This window comes from Telopea speciosissima, chromosome 5 (genome assembly GCF_018873765.1).
Source record: "Telopea speciosissima isolate NSW1024214 ecotype Mountain lineage chromosome 5, Tspe_v1, whole genome shotgun sequence".
In the NCBI taxonomy this organism is placed as follows: Eukaryota; Viridiplantae; Streptophyta; class Magnoliopsida; order Proteales; family Proteaceae; genus Telopea; species Telopea speciosissima.
The window spans coordinates 38,521,131-38,543,471 of record NC_057920.1 but is presented as its reverse complement, the minus strand read 5'-3'; the positions used below and the strand labels follow the sequence as shown (position 1 = coordinate 38,543,471).

Genomic DNA, 22,341 nt, shown 5'->3' with positions numbered 1-22,341 from the left:
AATAGAGAACATCTGCTTAATGGGATATACAATCATGTATTTTTGAGATTTCGGAGTACAAAAGTGAGTACCTTTATGAACAAGAACTGGTAAGTTGAGGGAGACCTCAGGCCTCAACACCAGGATCCGATTGAGTAGGTGGTAGAGCAGAGCCTGTAGCGGTGAATGGCACCTCTGGAACAATAGTAGAGGAGGGCAAGTTGTCAGTAGGAGTGGAGGATGTGACTCATGCTGTCGTCACTGTCGACAGACCTGAATTGGTTTAGGAGGATGTAATGGGATAGGAACTAGAAGAGGTGGACTAGAAACCTTGTCTGCAGGAGGAGATAAAGAAGACACGGTAGAGTAATAAGGAGTATTCTCAAAGATAGTGACATCAGCACTAACAAACTTTTTATTTGTAATAGGGTCAAAAAACTTGTACCCTTTTTGTGTCCTAGAGTAGCCAAGAAAAATGCACTTAATAGAGTGAGTAGACAACTTATCTATGTTAGGGTGAAAAATGTAAACAAAACAAATACAGCCAAAGATTCGTGGTGGTAACCCAAACAAGGAGACATTAGGGTATAAAATAGAGAAAAGGAAAATTGTTTGTATAAAACAGATGACGGCATGATTAATAAGATAACAGGCAGTAAGAACAACATCACAACAAAAACATTTGGGGATATCCATATGAATCATAATAGATCGGGCTACCTCCAATAATTATCCATTCTTTTGTCTGGCCACCCCATTTTGTTGTGGAGTGTAAGAACAACTAGTCTGACGAATTATACCATGAGCTAAGCAAAAATCAAAGATCTCAGTGTGAGTATATTCAAGTGTATTATCAGAAATATCTTAATAGAAACATCAAACTTAGTTTTTATTTCTTGATAAAGTTTTGAAACATGGGAAGAAATTGAGACCGATCTTTTAACAAGTAAACCCATGTTAAACGGGAGTAATAATCTACAAAACTGACAAAATAAGAAAACCCTAATCTATTACAAACTCGACAAGGGCTCCAAATGTGAGAATGGAGTAAAGAAAACAAGGAAGAACCTTTGGGTGCACTACGAGCAGGGAAAGATGCACGGTGATGTTTTCCAAGTTCTCAGGCTTCACACTCAAGATGAGGAGCTAATCTGCAACTAGGAACCATTAACTGATGTAACGCCCCCAACCGGCCTAGGGGTAAGGGTCGTCACACAAATCCACAAGATCGAAATGGTTTTAGATAGATGAACCAAAATTGAACCAGTAGTCATAATCTCCAAATAAATCCTCAATAATACCATCATATAACATAGCAGAAGACTTAAACAGTTAAATTCAACATTCGATTAATATGAATTTGAATATTTAAAACTAAGGTGTTGGTGACACCACAATTGAAAGTAAGAATAAATCCCTATTACATCCATCCATCCAAATATTAAAATAAACCATGTATCAGGATTAAATCCAAATCCAAATCATTACAATCGTTCCAAATAAAAAAAAGATAAATGATTCCATAATTTTTCTAATCATCCCCAATCTGAGTATCATCTTCTCCAATAACTCCAGTGCACTCATCACATGAGCATGGCTCTTGACTCTCGTTCTCTATGTGGTTAAATAAAAGGGTAAGCTTGGGGAAAGCTTAATGAGTAAGGGGAAACAGAACATAAATATCGATAAACAAATGCATATCCAGAAATGTAATAGAATCTCAAAACATATGTTATATAAATATGTAAAATATCACAAATTCCAGTAAAACATGCCATGAGTTCAAAAGTTCATAAATGTAGTTCCAATTAATAGCCTCAGTAGGTTCATAAAATGACACTGCTAAAAATCAACATATTACTAATATAATCAATAGGATGGGACGCAGGCTCTTAGCTCACAGAACCGGTAACGGGCTCCTATGGAGGGAAAACCACGTTCCTTAAACGTCACGCTCTTGCCTCACCCCCCCGGTCCACATACCTAAACATAATGGAATTGTGAGCTTCGAGCTCTTGGCTCACAGAACCGGACCATGTCCTTAAACGTCACACTCTTGCCTCACTCCTGTGCTCAACAATCCACCCCAACACATAACCCCCTGTTGGAATGGTTGCAGTCCAACAATATTACATTCAAATCGTATCTTATACAATGACAAGTCTCATCATGTTTTTAATAAAGTAAAAATCATGCATTTTGTTCAATAGAAATCAAATTATATTTCAAAACATGCATAATACTTCAAAATAGACTTCAAGACAATTATGCACAAATAGTCATGTTGTTTAAAATTATGAAATTTTATAAAATGGCGAATCAAAGAAAAGATATTTGTATATGAAAATAATACATAGGTTTTACGGGGTCTCACTCATCTTTGCAAGTTTTAACTCAATTCTCACTGCATTTCAAATCACAAAAATAACGATCCAGTATCCCCTACATAGGTTATAAATAACAAAATCAATAGGTTTATGTACCCTTACAAAGCTGTACCCAACTTGTAAATACAGGCAGCCCTCAAATTGCAATATTTACCCCACTTGTACATATCTAGAGACTCTCAAAATTTACAGGGGACCAATTTACGCTAATACTAAGATCTCCACCAAAAACCATCTCCAAATTCTCATATTTCATATTTAAATCATTTGTTTCAATCTTAGTGCACTGATTCAGCCAGAATCTGCGCAACATATTTAAAAGATACATAAATACCATATCCCAAAATTATTTTAATCTGAATTTCTTTTGTATTAAACTAGACTAAATAATAATGATTCACACCAAATTTCAAGTCTAAATTCCAAATATTAGTTGGGCTTTCATTATTCCCAAGTTCAGGTTCAAATTCTGCCATGACAGCATACTAGTCCCAAGTTCTCATTTAGATGGGATACTAAACGAAATTAGATGGGCCTCAAATTTGAAATAATATTCCATCTGTATGTCATCCATAATCCCACCGAAATTGGGGTAAAAAATCCTCACCGATTAAGAGATACAATTTTTTTTCTAACAACGGACAGAATCTGTCCAAAACTGTACACTGTAACAATATAACCTCAAGAATCAATCTCCTATATTCAAATGATCATGAAATAGAATATGAGAACATTAAAATGTATACCTTTTGAAAAAAGACAAGTCCAATGAAGCCTTCTCTCTTGCTCTTACGTAAAACTTTCTCTCCTTCTCTCTTTTTCTCCTTATTTCTTCTTCTTCATTTCTTCTTTATTTGTTCTTTATTTCTTCTTCTTCAATCCTTTTTTTTTATTTTCTTTACTTCTTTTTCTTTATTTTTTGGAAATAAGTTTCAACTCCCTTTTAATTAAATTTTAAGTTTTAATCTCTTAATTTATTTTACAGTTTATTAATTCATTAAACTTTAAGTTTCTTAATTCTCTCCCTTCCATTAATCTATCTCAGCTTCTCAAGTACACCTTGACAAGGGAATCTCTCTTTTCCTTTCAATATCGATCCATAGTACCCAAGTCAAAAGTCAATATTGTGTCCACCAAGCTATCCAAAGAAAAACAAATAAAATTCCTTTCAATTGCTTCCCTCAAGAATTGATCCTTAAACCTCCTTAATTCCATATAGGGTCCTAACCACTTGGCTAACCTCTCTTAGATGTTAATAAACTTATAAATAAATATATTTGGATACTAGCAACATATAACCATGCACAAAGAAGAAAAAATAAATAAATAAACAAGCATACCTTGCATTAACACTAATAAAATACTAGCAAGGTTTTACCTCTAGTGTGCATGCCAACAACCAAAATTCCATACTTCATTGGTCCATTGGTACAAATTTTGCACACAAAGTGAAAAGTCCAAATTACCCTTATATTTTGGGCATGGGTATTACAACTGAAGCTTTGATAGAGATGGGTGACCAAGACGAAGATGCCATTGTAGAAGAGAAGGTATGGTAGTAGTGGTAGTAGCAGTAAAAGGTTCTATACCATCAATGTAATACAGCTCATCTCGCTCAAGCCCTCCACCAATCCTCTTCCTTGTCTGAAGGTCCTGAGAAACACATTAAGAAGGGTAGAAGGTAACAAAACAATTGTGAGATTTAGTAAGTTGACTGATAGATAAAAGACTTAAAGGTAATTTGGGAACATGAAGAACAGGTGAAAAAGTCATGGAAGAAGTCGAAGAGACAGTACCGTGAACAATCACACGAGTAGAGGATCCATCACCAAGGATAACTGGAGAGGTTTTTTGAATGACTCATAGAGGAAAACAAATTTGACTTTCCAGTCGTATGACATAAAGCACCAAAATCAATAATCCATAGGGTAGAGAAGATATGAAATGCAGAGTTACCTGTATAAGCTAGGGTGGTTGTAGAGATGGATGCAAATGCAGCTTCAAGTTGTTGAAGGCGTTTGAGTAACTGGTTATAATCATCTCGAGACACAATAGAAGATGCAGCAGATGTAGAACTATCAACTATCAGTAGTTTTCTTAGTAGAAGCATCAATTATGGCTGTATTGACTAACTTATTTGCCCACTCAGGTTTTCCATGTTTGGCCCTATAGGTATCAATAGTATGATTTGATCTGTCTTAGTAAGTACATTGGCGAGAAGATTTATCAATAGGTTGACTACCTATACCACGACCATTAGTTCCACGGCCTCAACCTCTGGATTGGCCACGACCATGGCCTCATCCACGATTGGCAACAAAGGCTGAATTACTTGGGCGTAGTATTAGTTTTAGAAGGATTAGCCAGGTGATTGATGCGAGAGAAGACTTCATTGAGAGTAGGAACCTTTGCCCCTGTGAGAAGTTTACTCTTCACAGATTGATAGGCAGGGTTTAGTTCAATTAGAGATTTTACAACATGAAATTCGGCTCTTTGTTGCTTCAATTGCTCCAGATTGGTAGTCAAGGGCTGATGTATCTGGAGTTCTTCAACAATAGCTTTGTAACTAGCAAAATATTCATTTAAAGTCTTATCTCCTTGTTTGAAGTTGAAAAGTTTCTCATAGAGATTATACATATGGGAGATATTCTTCGATGCAAATCTTCTAGACATCTTTAGCAAGAGTGTGAAACATCACATTGGATGCAATAACAGGTTCAACACTGTTCCATTACCATATTTTGATAGTAGAGTTCTCACACATCCACTCATCATACGTTGTGAGCATAGTTGTCACAGCTTCTAGGCGACCCAAGGCGTTGGAGAGGGTCCAAAAGCAAGGCAACACCTTGGACGCCTAGGTGACGCCTTGACAGCTATGGCTGTGAGCGTGGTAGGATCTTTTGAATCAATGGTAGGAGGATCATCAGTAATATATTAGTTGAGAAGATAGGATTAGAGAGAATAAATTGCTTGCCAGAGTGATAGAGGTCACCACTTTATTTATAACTTGAGATGATTTCAAATATGGAATGATTGACTCAATCCTTATCTAGCACATTTAACATGCGCATCTAGACACATAATGTACCTGGATACATTACACATTGCAACAAGAGAACCGAACTGGTACAAGAACTGGGCTACACTTCAACACTCCCCCTCAAGTTGGTGCATAGATATCTCGAATGCCCAACTTGGAAACAATAGGATGGAAGGATTTAACCGATAAGCCTTTAGAGAAAACATCGACCAGTTGGTTCTCAATAGTAACAAACAGAGTGCGTAACAGACCTTCTTCAATCTTCTCCTTGATGAAGTGTCGGTCAATCTCACCATGCTTTGTCCTATCATGCTGAACAGGGTTATGAGCTATACTAATTGCAACTTGATTATCATAGTAGAGTCTCATAGGTCCTTCTGGTTCTATGCTTAAATCATAGAGGAGTTTCTTTAACCAAATGAGTTCACAAACCCCTGTGCCATTGCCTTGTATTCTGTGTCAGTATTGGATTTGGAAACCACAGAATTTTTCTTACCCCTCCAAGTTAACAAATTCCCTCCGAGGAATGTACAGTAAGCCTGAAGTGGATCTTCTGTCATCAATGGAGCCAGCCTAATTAGCATTAGTAAAGGACTCCAACTTTAGACTTCCATTGTTTGAGAATAGGATTCCTTTCCCTGGAGCTGACTTGAAATACCGAAGAATTCTGTATATTGCTTCAAAGTGAGCAGTCTTCGGATCATGAAGAAACCGGCTACAATTCCCACAGCATAGGCAATGTCTAGTCTAGTGTGGGAGAGATAGATTAGTCTTCCTGTGAGGCACTGGTATCTCTCTCTGTCTTCAGAGTCTTCACCTGGGCTGCTCAGTTGGTGGTTTGACTTCAATGGGAGATTCAGCAGGTTTACACCCAAGCATCCCTGTTTCTTCAAGGTCTAAGATGTATTTTCTTTGAGAGATGAAGATCCCTTTGCTAGATCGGGCTACTTCAATCACCAAGAAGTATTTGAGATGTCCCAGATCCTTAGTGTAAAATTCAGCTGCCAACCGGGTCTTTAGAGATAGGGTTGCTGACGAGAAGGGATTCCATTAAGCTCATTGATGGTGATTCAGCCAATGTGATATGGTGGATGAGAGAGTTGGGCAGAGGAGCCATGACATTACTCTTGTTTTATTAGATGCATCCAATTCTTAGCATCTCAAATGCAAGTTCGTTCTCAATGGGACCCAAGAAGCACAATGATCTGGCTAATGTTTTGACGAAACAGGGGGTTGTATGGTCTAGCTTATGTTTTGGGGACGGTCCTTTGTAAATTGACATTAAGTCCGGTGGTAGGGCTTTTACTGTAAACTTGGGCTTTTGGTTGTGTTTCTCATGATGATGATGATGTTGTATCCCTAGCTTGTACTGTTCCTTTCTTCTAACAGTAAATTGTAATTTATAAAAAAATAATATAATTATGGGTCTTAATAACAATGGTGGTAGGGTGTATTTTAGTAATCTTGCGCATCAATTAAACCAGACTGCCAGCCTTTGTCAGGATTCTTTTGAATCATAGTGATCTACAAGTTAGTTTAAGCCTTTCAGGTCATGGTAGGACTATGGGAGTTGAGCGTCTTCAAAGAGTGCATACACTTGTTGTCTGGAGATTTTATTATGAAATTGGAGAACTTCAAATTATTTGCTTGCTTTATTTGGGGATTTTACAGCGGTGAAAATGGATTCTTCCTTACCCTATGTGAATTTCTAGGTTATTGTCCCTTTTTTTTTTTCATTTTCTTTTGCTTATTCTTTACTAGTGTTCTCCAAAGCACTTCTCTTGAACCAATCGGCAACCAATTACTGGCTTCATGATGTGGGAGCTTCTTAATCCTCAAGGAATGTTGAGCCATTATTTGTGTCGATTTTCATCACCTATATTTGGGTCGGTTTTTGGAAGAAAAAACTGTTTGATTCATGTGATTAGGCACCATCTGAAAACTTATTTAGTTAGAGATAAAGATCTTGCAAATCAGTGTTCTTTGGGTATAAATGTCAAGGTGTTGCCTAAACGATAAGGCGTGTGGGGATGCGCTGGGCATGTGGTCACCTTATTTTGGTGAATATAGTGTTTGCTTAGGTGGGAAAGGTATCATTTGGTGAGGTTTTGACCTCGATGTGGCTTTATATTTATCCACTATGTTTTTCTATTGTTGAATGCTATCATGGTTTTAGATGCTAAGTGCCCCATATTACAATGCAATGACATATTGACATTAACTAAAACATTACCGAGTAAGTTATGAATTGCAAACCCTAAAACCAAAGCCTAAAGTTATGATCTTTCTATCCATGGCCATGCTTTGGTCTCCTAGGTGGGCAGGCAACAAGGTGCCTGGCCACCGGCTTGGCGGACCTTGGCAACATTGATTACTATGGTCTTGGGATCCTATGGCCATGTTACTAAAGGGATATGTTGCGACGGGAATACTATTCTTAGAAATAAATCAATAGGAGGTTCTAGTTCAGTTTAATTAGAGTCTAGTGAGTTAATGTTGGGGGGGGTCTTTTACTAAATTTCTGTAAAGGCCGCCTTTAAAGAATGAAATTACCATCTTTATCCTATGGGAGAAATTTGTCTATAGGGTCTTGTGCGACTCTGTAGCTTCACCCACATGGGTGATCAGTAGTGCCAATAAAATTATCATATGATATAGTATGTTGATCAGAAACAGTATTTTAGGGTATTATTTAAACATTTTTTGTAATGCCCCCAAATCAGTCCAGGATTTTAGGTCGTTAACGGTCCACAAGATCGATAATCTTAGCGAAAGGAACCTGAGTGTGAACCAAGCATAAATCATCATTGCCTCAAATTACAGTAGCAGCATATCTAATCACAACCATTCAAATAAACACAGTAGAAGTCTTTAATTCAAACCATAAATCCTTTATTCCAAAACCCATAATCAAACCATTACATTGTCTCCCAACCAAATGTAAATTGAAATTACATTCTTCCAACCTTAAACCAAAAGTAAATCAAACTACAAGTCTATAAACCAGAATTTTGTCTCAACAGAATTTAAAAGTAAATTAAGTGAAATAAACATCTTCGCCGTAGTCATACCATGTCTTCATTATTCTCAACATAAATCTTCTCATACTCAAGAGGTGCTTCATCTGAAAATATAATGAGGGGTAAGCTAGGGAAAGCTTAGTGAGGAAATGAAACAACCTCATACGATCATTTGAAAACTATGCAACATTACATTACCTAAAGACATAAAATAAGATATCATACGACTAAATATCAATGAGCAAAACCACATAAATTCCACTCAAGTTTTATGAAACAAAAGAGAGAATAATTCTGTCCAATAACATGAATAACAGAAATAGACACAAACATCATGCATGCTAAAGGAAGGTATGCCCGCACCGTTATACGGGTCACAAAATGAAAGTGCTTGCACTGTTATACAGGTCATAAAAAATATGCCTGCACTGTTATACGGGTCATGAAATTAAATACGTCTGCACTGTTATATAGGTCGCAAAAGAAAAATATGAATGCACATGTACAATTTTCAGAAATAACATACATTGGAGCTTTGGCAAAAACCCCTCTGAAAAATACAGCAAAACAAGCTTTTAGGGTCGAACGGTCGATGGCGTGCAGTCGATGGCTGGATAGACCAGTCCTAAAGTCCGCACGCTCGAAGACAGCAATTTTCCAAATTTAAATGCAATACATGCATAGTTTTGAAAATCAAACACAAAGGTTTGTAAATATGATTGAAAAGCAGAATTTTTAGAAAATCAGAAGGAGAGTTTTAATATGAAAATATAAGTATGAGTTGTGTAATTCCACTCACCGTCCGAATCAATCAACGTGTACTCTCCTGTATGTTTGGCTCGTCCACAAAGAAAACGCCTACACTTCATAATAATGTTCCATTACATACTAGAACCAAAACTTAAATTTCTTAAATTAGAGACTTGTACTCTAGCCTTAGGCAACGGTCGTCCAATATCTCTGACCGAACTCCACTCTCATAATGAAAACTTCGAAGTCACGACCCTTAGGTGAACCAAACTTCCGGTCCCCATAATAAGACTGAAATTTGAAATTTCCAAAATTCTTTACTCAACTTAAACTCAACTTTTGTCCCACTTAGAGGTGGAAATTGAGATGGCTATTTATGCATAATTTGTAGATTTTGGTGTCTAATGTGTAATGGAGTTGGGATCACTCCATTTAGATCTGTATTGAGTGAGTTATGATCTTCACAACAGGGAAAGGTCAAATCTGTCCGTGACAGAGTCAACTCAATGGCATGTCTTTATATATCATTCGCAGTCTCACCATTCTTTACCATAAGAAAATAATAATAAAACTTCATTTAAAATTGTAAACCAACATACCGGAATCGATATTCTTAAACCGAATCTCCAAAACTACCCGAATGTAATCTCCTCTTCCCTCTTCTTTAATCGCCTCCAATATTTCATAGAAGATCCTATTGCAGCAGCAACTCTCTTGAACTCTCAAGTTTGGTTCTCTTTCAATTCTGAGGTTTCTCCTTCCATTTGATCCGTACTCCTTACCTCATATATAAGAACCTCTATTTGATTGCAACAATAATGGACAGCAGCGACACTTGAACTGTAACAGCAACTATATTTAAATCAGCACCTTCACATACACTATGATAGCAGCCGTCCTTCAAGATTTAGATCAGCAACTTGATTTAGGTGTTGAGGAACAGCAGCACCTTCCTGTTAGATTTTAGGTTGAAGGAGAAGAGAAGAAAGAGAAGCGAGCAGCCACGGTTTTGGTGTTCTAGTGTTATGTCTCTAACCTAGAGACTAACATGCTCATGTTGAAAAGAATAGTAAATTACACCTAAGCCCTTGGCCTTATACAAATGACAAAAAATAAGAAAATAATACAAGGGGATATTTACACATATACCCTTGATACAATACAGCCATTCTTAACACTCCCCCTCAAGCTGGGTGATATATGTCATACATACCCAGCTTGTCTAACATAAAACTAAAGTAATTGGAGCCAAGTCCTTTGGTGAAGATATCAGCCACTTGTTCATTCGTCTTCACAAATGGAATACAAATAGCCTTAGAGTCTATTTTCTCCTTAATAAAGTGTCTGTCAACCTCAACATGCTTTGTCCTGTCATGTTGAACTGGGTTGTGAGCAATGCTGATGGCTGTCTTGTTGTCGCAATATAGACTCATAGGTTCAGTTGTCTCAAACCCCAATTCTTGGACAAGCTTCTTCAACCACAAGACTTCACACACACCATGAGCCATGGCTCTAAACTCTACTTCAGCTCTTGATCTGGCTACCACTGGTTGTTTCTTACTCCTCCAGATGACCAAATTGCCTCCAACAAAGGTACAGTATCCAGATGTGGATCTCCTATCAGAGATAGACCCAGCCCAATCAGCATCTGTATATACTTCAATTCTCAAGTGACCATTCCTAGAGAAGAGAAGACCTTTTCCAGGGCATGACTTCAAATACCTGAGGATCCTATAAACTGCATCAAGATGTCCCATCTTGGGTGCATGCATAAACTGACTCACTACTCCACCAGCATAGGTGATGTCAGGTCGGGTGAGTGAGAGGTAGATAAGTTTACCTACTAGCCTCTGATACTTTTCAGCATCCACCAAAGGTTCACCACAATCTTCCCCTAGTTTGTGGTTTTGCTCAATAGGGGAGGAGATTGGTTTGCTTCCTATGTAGCCTGTCTCCTTAAGTAGATCAAGAACAAACTTCCTTTGGCAAACATTGATCCCTTGCTTAGATCTTGAAACTTCAATCCCCAGAAAATACTTCAATAGACCAAGATCTTTGATCTCAAACTGCCGAGCCAAATAAAGCTTAAGTTTTGAGATTTCAGCTTCACTGTTTCCCGTGACCACAATGTCATCAACATAAACAATGAGAGCTGTAATAGTGTTGCCCTTCCTCTGTATAAACAATGTGTGGTCAGCTTGACTTTGAGTGTAGCCATTCTGTAGGAGGGCTTGTCTGAACCTCTCAAACCAAGCCTTAGGAGACTGTTTGAGTCCATAGAGAGCCTTCCTAAGTCGACACATTTTCCCATTATCACCAGGATGCTTGAACCCAGGAGAAGAGTACATATATACTTCTTCTTCTAGGTCACCATGTAAGAATGCATTCTTCACATCAAGTTGGTATGATAGCCAATCAAGATTTGTAGCCATTGAGCGAAGTACACGGATGGAGTTATGCTTGGCCATTGGAGCAAAGGTTTCCTGATAGTCAATGCCATACACCTGTGTATACCCCTTGGCGACAAGTCTTGCCTTATACCTTTCCACAGTACCATCAGACTTGAACTTGACTGTGAATACCCATCTGCACCCAACCGGGATTCTCCCTTTAGGGAGTTCAACAAGATCCCAAGTGTGATTCTTCTCAAGAGCCAACATCTCTGTGTTAATTGCTTCTCTCCATTTTGGATCTGCCATAGCCTCTGTTACATTCTTGGGAATAGAGATGGATGAGATAGCCACAGTAAAGGCTTTACCTGTAAGGGAGATAGAATCATAGGAAACAAACTTGGCAATAGGATTAGTGCATGCCCGAGTTCCCTTTCGGTGAGCAATAGGAAGATCTAAGTCTGAGAATGGAGAATTAGAGGAAGGTATACCTGTCTCAACTGATGAAGGCTCATGATGAGGAGACGAAGAAGGATTTTGGCAGGTCTTCTTTATAGGAAGCCATGAAGGAGGATTTCTCCTATCCTTCGTATACACCAATAACTCTCCCTGTTTTCTGTTTTCTTGTGCACTAGGAGGCTCCCCCTCAACAACAATATCCACAGAATTTTTCTTCCCTTTGTCAAGCTGGAAAGGAGAAATAGGATCAAGAGAGGAGAAAGGAAATGACACAAACTCGGGAACCTCTTCACCTTCAACACCACCACCACACTCCCCCTGAAGAGGGGACTGAAAATACGGAATGTTTTCAAAGAAATTAACATTCTTGGAGAGGAGCCACCGACGGGTAGGAGGATGATAGCATTTATACCCCTTTGAGGGGAGGAATACCCAAGAAAGATGCACTTCAGGGCCTTAGGATCCTATTTAGTGCTGGTAGATTTGCTAATATGGACATAGCAAATACACCCAAACACCCTTGGAGGGAGAGAAAAAGAAGAGGACCTTGAAGGCAAGAGATCAAGAGGAACCTGGAAGGTCAAGACACTAGAAGGCATGTGATTAATAAGAAAGACAGCAGTGAGTAAAGCATCAGACCAAAAAGTTTTTGGAACATGCATGGTAAACCAAAGTGATCTAGCCACTTCAAGGAGATGGGGATTTTTTCTTTCAGCCACCCCATTTTGTTGAGGGGTATCAACACAAGCCACCTGATGAATATTGCCATGGTCAGAAAAAAAGGTTTCCAAACCACTATACATGTACTCCCCACCTTTGTCTGAGCGGACAATTTGGATCCGAGTTTGAAATTGGGTATACACTAACTCATAAAAGTTTGCAAATGCAACATGGACATCACTCTTATGTTTCAAAAGAAAAACCCAAGTAACCCGAGAAAAGTCATCAATAAAAGAAACAAAGTAGCGGAAGCCACGCAAAGAAGTAACAGGGGAGGGCCCCCAAACATCAGTATGGATAAGATGAAAAGGTGAAGTAGATCTATTACCATTAGATGCATAAACTGTTTTACATCTTTTGGCAAATAGACAAGGTTCACAATGAAAAATATACGAGACAGGAAAAGAAGTAAACAAATGTGGCAACTGTTTCCTCATAACAAAAAAGGAGGGGTGCCCCAAGCGACGGTGCCATAGCAGAATATCCTCCTGAGTACGTCCACCTTCTAGCCCACAAACATAGGATTGAGCTTGCAGAACAGGGGAAGTACCAGTCTCCAAAACATACAAGCCATTAGCTTCACGACCACTGCCAATCACCCTCTTCGTCACCAAATCCTGAAAAAGACAATGGGTAGGAAAGAAGGTGACAAAGCAGTTCAAAGATCTAGTTAATTGACTAACAGAAAGAAGGTTAGTGGCAAAGTTGGGAACATGAAAAACAGACTTCAAGGGTAAAAAAGGAGCAACCTGGATATCTCCCTTACCAGAAATAAAAGAGAAGGTACCATCAGCAATTTTTACCTTATCTTTCCCAGAACAAACAGAATAGGAATTATATAGCTGTGACCTACCAGCCATATGATCTGTGGCCCCTGAGTCAATGACCCAAGAGGTGAGGCCAGAGGAGGAAGCCTGCAGTGCAGTGGAAGAACCGGTGGCAGAGGAACCATCCAAATGAGCCACAATCCGGTGAAATGTAGCAATGTCCTCCTTGGAAAGAGAGGATTCATCAGATTCAAGTATTCAACAACTCCAACAGGGGGCTTCCCATGGAGATCCCAGCAAAAATCCTTAGTATGCCCATTCTTGCCACAATGGTCACATGGGAATCGACCCTTCACAGCTCCCTTAGCAACCCCCTTATCGGCCCCCTTGGTGGAGTCCTGAGGGGGAGTGGAAGAAACAAGTGCAGAGTGCTCAACAGTGGGGGCAGTCCCCATAGCACCCCTACGGGTCTCCTCACTTTGTAGATATCCACACACCTCCTCCAGTGAGGGAAGACTTGGACGGCCAAGGATTTGCACCCTAAGAGGCTCAAAATCAGCATCAAGTCCTCCAAGAAGAAATAAAACCCTCTCTCTCAAATAACCGATGCACCTTGACCTCATCAGCAAGGCATAACTGGAGATCTCTATAATGGTCATACTCTTCCCACAGGCCCACAACATGGCTATAGTATTCAGAGATACTTCTCTCACCCTGGCGCAAGCTGACAATCTGTTGGAGAAGTTGGTACACCTTAGTAGAGTCCCCAACCCGATAAAAAATACGGGCCACACTATCCCAAATGTCCTTGGCAGTCTCCTTGCCAATAAATCTTCTTCCAATCTCAGGTTTCATGGAGAAAAGAAGCCAGGCCATCACCAGGGAATTCTCAGAGTCCCACTTGGGATACCCTTGCTCAGTCGGAAGAGGGGCCTGTATACTACCATTGATGTAACCCATCTTTCCCCTACACTGGAGAATCAATTTCATGGACCGGGACCAATCCAAATAGTTGTGGTTTTCAAGTTTGGCAATAGGGAGTTGGATATTGGGACTCTCAAAGGAGGAAGGAAGAAATGGGGCTGTTTGGGCTGTGTCTACAAGAGGCAGGGGTGTTGCAGCATCTTTGTCACCCATTTTGACCTTTAATCAAACACTTGATAGGCCCAAATAACAAATATCTCAACCACAACAACAGTCCCACAAATACAGCAATAGAAAACCAGGAAAAACAGAGATAAATAGCCTGAAAATAGGCCTTTAAATCCCTAAAAACTGATCAAACAACCACGGAGTAAGGATGAGTATTGTTCCTTACCAAAAAACGATTCAAATAGATCAAAGAAACTGGTCAAACAAGAACCTATTGAAGCAACAAGAGCCAAAAACCATTGCAGCTGGCGGAAAACAGAGGCAGAACAGCCTGGCCGAGATTCCCTTCTACTCCTTGGGTGCTTCCAAGAGATGTGGGAGGACACAGTGAGAAGAAACAAGACCTCCACACGAAACTAGAGCACTTGGTTGCTCAGTATTTGGACTGCAGACAAGAGAGAAACAGGTCTGAGAAGGTATGCTATTTTCCTTCACAGAGACTGTTCTTCACCTTCCAAACAATCTTCGATCACCTTCAAACTCCAGGAGCAAACAGCTTTGATACCATGTTAGATTTTAGGTTGAAGAAGGAGAAGAGAAGAAAGAGAAGAGAGCAGCCACGGTTTTGGTGTTCTAGTGTTATGTCTCTAACCTAGAGACTAACATGCTTATGTTTCTAACCTAGAGACTAACATGCTTATGTTGAAAAGAATAGTAAATTACACCTAGGCCCTTGGCCTTATACAAATGACAAAAAATAAGAAAATAATACAAGGGGATATTTACACATATACCCCTGATACAATACAGCCATTCTTAACACTTCCTTCTATTGATGTTCTTCTTTTCCTTTCTTTCTTCCTTTCTTCTTTTCTTCTTTTTTCTTCTCTTCTCCTTCTTCCCTTTTCTTTTCTTCCTCTCTTTCTCCCCCCCACGGTTTTTCTGAGAAACGTGGAAGCTTCTGCTCCTTTTTCAGATTTAAACTCCTTTCAGGGTCCGTTTGGTGTTTTTTTTTTTTGATAGGTAGGGGCCCAAGGAGAAAAAGAGTAATATAAATAAAGATTTTTGAGTTGCAAAAGAAAAGTAAACAAAAAAGAGTATATAATAAAGTGTTATTTAATAAATGATCATTGAATTATTTATCAAATTATTTTATTAATTTATTTAATTATGAAAAATTCAGAAATACTCCTTTGAGTTTCTCTTCCGAAACCCTGAAAATGACATTTTTACCCTTTTTGGTAAAACTTCCGAAATAACTCCTAGGAACTAATCTTTATTATTTACATACTTATTTTAGCCTAAAAGCCAATAAAATATTATTTTATGCAAAAGTACTTACCCTTGATTAGCTGTCTCAGGGCCAAAGTTCTCTCAGGGCTTTTCCAGAAATCAGAAATCCTTCCATTACTTCTACTGGATCTACATCACAGGTTAAGTTTTAAATCATTTCCCCCATTATGCTAGGATATTACAATCCACCCCCCTTAAAGAAATTTGTCCTCGAAATTTAAAATTACCTAGATCGCTGAATAAATGCGGGATATTACAATCCACCCCCCTTAAAGGAATTTCATCCTCGAAATTAAAAAAATCTAGATCTCTTAACAGTTGTGGATACTTGGACTGCATCTCATCTTCTTTTTCCCACAAAGCCTCTTGAATATCATGATTCCTCCAGAAAATCGTCATAAATGAAATGGTGTGGTTACGATCCAAAAAAAATAGGTGTTTCCTCAAAATCTGAATCACTCTCTATTACTGCCCATTCATTTGTTAGTCAATACATTATGTTTAGAAACTTAACCAATTTACTAAATCAGACTCCCAAAATTCGACTTTGATCAGACTAAATTTATTGATCGATATAAATAATATCGAACATGGTAACTTGGTTCTTCGTTAAAACGTTGAGTCACTAACCTGAACCAAAATCAACTTATTATTCTTGAACCGTTGAAGTAATATGCAAACCTGGCCAAATAAATCTTTATACTTCTTGGACATTATTCGACCAAGCATAAAATCCTTTGAATATTATTATTTTAATAGGATTGAATAATTAAATGGTAAAATTGTTAAGCCCACAAGTGTTAGTCCTGTTCACACTAGAACAGTTCAGTTTAGGTTTATCCCAAATCAGGTTAGGGTCCGTTTGGTTGGTACAATGTAGCAATTAAAGTGTTATTTAATAAGTGATCATTTATTGAATTATTTATGGAATTATTTTAGTAACTTATTTATGAAATTATTTATGAAAAATTCTAGAAATACCCCTCTGTGTTTCTCTCTCCCGAAACCCTAAAATAGTTTTACCCTTTTTGGTAAAACTTCCGAAGTAACTGCTGGGAACTAACCTTGACTATGTGTGGACATTTCAGCCTAAAAGCCAATAAAATATTATTTTATGTAAAAGTACTTACCCCTGATTGACTGTCTCAGGGCCAAAGTGCTCTCAAGGCTTTTCCAGAAATCAGATCATCCTTCCGTCACTTCTACAGGATCTACGTCATAGGTTAATTTTTATTTTAATTCCCCCATTATGCCAGGAAATTACATTTTTTAAATTTAAGTTAGTATAAAAATTTCAATAAAACACCAATGGGATGCTCTTGGTTCAAAAAGATGGAAGAGGACTGGTCGTTTTAATGCCATAGGACAGTTTCTGGCCTTTCTATGATTAAAAACAGTGAAGGAATGAGGTTTTTATGATTTGGGTGGGTTCATAGCTTGTATTCTCTAGAGCAGGTAGGACTTCGGTCAAGGTATGAAATGTCTTATGACTATCTGTATTGTAGTTAGTCCACTGGAATGAGAACTGACAAGAAGTTCATCAAAGTCATCCAACTTTTTGCTTGATCTTTTCTTCTTATATTCCAGATGCTGACATTTTGTTCATTAACTGTGAAAAAAAAATCGATTTAATGTTGTAGGAATTTACAATAAGCCAATTGATTTTTTGCTCATATGAAATAAAGAAATGAATGAATAGTATCAATCACACTAGTTTGGTCGAGGTCATTCCTGTATCATGCTTATGTTTACAAACCTTTTTGTTTGCATTTCTGGATTTAATTTGTTTTATAGGTCAATGTTTCTTTCTGGACTTCCTGCAGGTTGGTACTGCTGATGCACTAGCTTTTTTCTTACCTGGAGTAGTTAGTAAGTTTGCAAAAGTTTTGCGCATTTCAAAGACAATGGTAAGTGGCGCTGCTGGAAGTGTGGAAGCAACTGATCAAGCTATTAGAGGCTTAGCTGAATTCCTTTTGATAGTTCTTGAAGATGAGGCAAACATATGTTGCCTTGATATGTCTACAACTGATATGACTGGCTTTGATCCAAACAAAGACAAGTCTACCCAATCGTTTCTAGAGGCACTTCGTCATTTGCCTAGTGAGAGAGGAGGAGATTCAAATGCCCAGGCAATCAATATTGTTACTCCCTTGGTTGATCTGAAAGAGAAAAACAATGTCAAGGCAGCCCATATTATGGGATCATTTAATGTGACTCGCACAAAAGATTGGATTACGGAAACTTCTGCTCACGTTGATAGAATGTTGGGTGCTACTTTCCCCCATGTATGTTCCTGCTGTTTACATTTTTAGTAATTATATGGTGTTGCTATTCCTTACTGTTGTGATTTGGTGAATGATAGCTTGTCAATTGACAGAAGCCTAGGCTTTATTTATAATAGAATAGAATAAGTACAAGTACAGTACTGCCCTTAGGACAATTCTACCTTTATACCCATATTACAACACTCCCCCTCAAATTGGTCCATCTATATCAAACATGCCCAACTTGCATACAAATGGATGAAAAACCCTACTACTAAGGCCCTTAGTAAAAACATCAGCTAATTGATCACAATATAGCATCATAGGGAGGTGAACTGCAACATCGAGATCCTGGAGAAGACTCTGAAACTACCACAACTCACAAATACCGTGGGCCATAGCACGAAACTTTGCTTCAACACTAGATCGAGCAACTACAGCTTGCTTCTTGCCATGCCAGGTAACAAGATTACCACCAACAAAGGTACAATAACTGGATGTGGACCGCTGGTCATCAGGGAAACCAGCCCAATCAACATCAGTAAAAGCTTCTACACGCATGTGACTATGGGAAGAAAAAAGTACACCTTTCCCTAGAGCTGACTTCAGATAATGAAGGATCTGCAACACAGCTCCTAAATGTGTAGAATAGGGATCATGCATATATTGGTTGACCAAGCTTACAACGTAAGCAATGTCTGGTCGAGTATGTGAAAGATATATCAATCTCCCAACCAATCTCTGATATCGGCCTTTATCAACCGGCTCACCATCCTTACTCTTGAGATGAACATTAGCCTCAAGAGGTGTATCTATAGGTTTGGCAATCAGCCTGGCTTTGTATATGTCCACTGTTCCATCCATTTTCTGTTAGCGGTAAATACCCACTTGTACCCCACATGTTTCTTTTTTGGAGGAAGAGAAACCAGCTCCCAAGTGCCTTCATCTCTTCGAGCATAGCATTTTTCAACGAGACTCTGCTAGTGCCTCCTGCCAGTTCTGAGGAAGGGAAACAAAAGACAAGGAAGAGACAAAAGCATAGTAGGAAGGTCAAATAGATATATATGGAACAACGTTAGAGGCAGGATGTTGAGTGCAAGATCTAATTCCTTTTCGAACAGCAATAGGTAAGTCAAGTGAAAAATCACTATCACTAGGAGATAAGAGATTACCAGAAGGTGGAGTAAAACCTGGGTCAGAGGTTGACGGTTGGCGTGACTCATGGTTGTGGTATCTACTTGCTTCCTAGGTGTACGAACATACACTTGTAAAGGTCTAGTCTCTCCCTGAACAAGAAGATTCTCCTTCTCAACCATAGTATCTTTTTCGATAGCAGCAGTATCATCAGCCTTATCCTCTGCCTGAAATATTGGAATATCAAGTGGAGCAACAAATGGTATATCTTCCCCATGGAGAACACTCTCCCCCTGAAGAGGTGCCGATAAAGAATAATAGGCTTCAGACTCATGAAAAACATCCATGGTTACCAAAACACAATGAGAAAGAGGATGGTAAATGATGCAGATCCAAGCATCCGCAAGGAAGACAAGCTGCCCTAACCATAGGGCCTTAGTTGGAGCCTTAGTTTAGTTTTACTTAGTTTATTTTAGCTTTAGTTCATTCTACACTTAGTTTTTTTTTGAGCTCTTAAATTCAACCGGTCCAACCAATGGTCCAAATTAAGTGACTCTTTTCTATTGGCTAGTTTTGTTTTAATCCTATTGGCTCTTAGAGCATCTTTTAAGTAATAGTTTTAAAGCTATGTTTTGTCCCCCCTCCACGATTTTTAGAGGGAGTGGTTTTAGATTTGTAATAGGATTGGGCCTTAGGCCATATTATTTATTAATGAAAACGTGGGAGGCTCCCCCACAATTTAGACTTTGAAAAATCGATCTCTTTGCTGCTGTCTTTGTTGCTGCTGGTTATGTCTTCTGAGAGTGAGTCTTATGATTCATATCAAGACAACCTTGTGAGTCATATCAAGGTGAAGGGTAGGTGGATCTCCTATGACTCCTTGCATCTGTTCATGATCCGGAGGTCTTCTTCGATCAACTTTCAAGCTACTGCTGCTGCTGATCTTCATCCCAGTAAGTTATTTACAGAATTCTGTAAATAACCCTTCTTCTTCTCATCCTCTAATCTAGGCCTACCCTCCCCAGTCGATTCCCATAAACCCTAACCTCCATAATTCTGTCCAGCCGTATTCCTCCAGTCAAATCCATTCAAACTTCAACCACAGATCCATTAAACCCTTCCCTCCACTCAACCTTCACTGCAGATGCATTCAGTCCTTAAAACCCTAACTTCTGTTAACTCCACTGAAAACCCAAACCCTAAAATACAGAACTCACACTTCCAGCCATCCATATCCAGCCAAACTCCACTCGAGTCTTCTCCTCACTGCCTAGGATACTCGATCCAAAGTCCCTCTTCAAATTGTCATTCTAAACCCTAAATTCTCCACTTTTCCTAAAACCCAAAACCCAAACCAAAACCCAAATTTTTCCAGAAATTCAAACTCCATCTAAACTTAACCTAACCTACATCAAAATACTTCTAAACACCTGCCCACCATTACTGTTTATCACAATCATTCATCACCTTCATCCTGACCCTAGTTTTAACCTAAATTACCCAATTCTGCCCAATCGGCTAGCATAATCAGAGGTCCTGGTTTAATTGGCTTCTAGTAGGACTTTACCCTATCTAGAACTACATTAAGTAAAACTTATAACCTTTCTGTGTAGCAGAATAGCCAATAAAAATACATTTGAGATGCTGGGGATCAAGTTTCCTATGAAGGTGATGATTACGGGCAAAGCAAACACAGCTAAAGGTTCTTGGAGGAACAATGAAGGAGGAGGAACCTGAAATCACATCAAGCAGACAGCGAGAATCCAAACGCGGGTAGGCATCCTATTGATAAGGTAGGCAGTAGTGAGAACAGCCTCACTTCAAAAACGGGCAAGTACATTAATAGCAAACATAAGGGACCTTGCCACTTCTAACAAGTGCCCATTTTTGTGTTCGGAAACACCATTCTAAGTAGGGTTATCAACACATCTGGTTCGATGAAAGGATACCTTGATCAGCAAGGTACTATTGGAAGGGACCTTCCATAAATTCCTTGCCATTATCAGTGCGAAGGATTTTAATCTTTACATCAAATTGGGTCTGAACCATGTGGTGAAACAATTGAAAACAGTGAAAAACTTCATTTTTATGGTGTAATAAATAGACCCAAGTAGTGCGTGTCGTGACCCAAACTAGATACAGGTAGGGGTTCAGCCCTCACGAACATTGATCGAACGATTGCTAAAATCAAACGGAGCCATTCAAAATAAATCATCAAATTCAAGTCTCAAACATAAAATATTCAAACAATAGCCTAAATCTCAAACAACTCCTATTGGTGGCAATCTAAGGTTGGTCCAAACTAAAACCTCCAAAATCTAATCTATCAGAGTTTACATCTCAAACTGCTCCCTATTACATCTATCTAATAAAATAAAATAGTAAGTAATGAATATATATCTTCGAGTCGCCCTAGAACTCTCCACCAAGAGCATACATCTGTTTCTCATTCCTTTGTGATGTTAGAAAGATAGGGGTGAGCTAAACAGCACAGTAAAACATAATATAGTAAGAGCACACCACAGAAACAACAACCAACAATCACATGCGACTAAACAAAACACTTTTAGTTTTCTAAAAAGTAACATTTTTCATCAATACAATTTTTACTTATAATCACTGTTTATCACTCTAGTTGGCATTGAAGGAAATAAGCTACCACCACCTATAACACGAGAGAAACACGACCCCCTACGATCACTTTCTATTGTCACCCGCTCTGTGACTATATATGCACCACTGACAACTCACATGTGTATAGTGGGTATGTTTCTACGGCCCCACGAAACACTCTATCTCTCTAGTGGCTATGACTCTCCACCGGTACGGTGCAGTCTATTTACCCTCAAACTCTCCCTTCAAATACACTCTTTAAAAACACACATGCTTAAAATATAACATGTCAATACCATGGTACTAAATCTCGTTTCGTTTCGGTGGTTCGGTCTGACCGAAATTTCCGAGATACCGAAATTTCGTCGAAATATGGTATTTTTCTGTGGGTGTAAAATGCCAAAAATACCGAGATTTCCGAAATTTTCGA

At 38.7% G+C, this 22,341-nt stretch overlaps 1 protein-coding gene across 1 annotated transcript in view; it reads left to right on the top strand.

Annotated features, from left to right (window-relative positions):
- LOC122661552 overlaps window positions 1-22,341 on the top strand; it is a 124,448-nt gene that overhangs the window by 25,981 nt on the left and 76,126 nt on the right. The window contains exon 5 of the mRNA XM_043856975.1: window positions 17,724-18,185. Coding sequence (XP_043712910.1) covers window positions 17,724-18,185 — 462 coding nt within the window. The remainder of the gene's footprint in view (window positions 1-17,723; window positions 18,186-22,341) is intronic.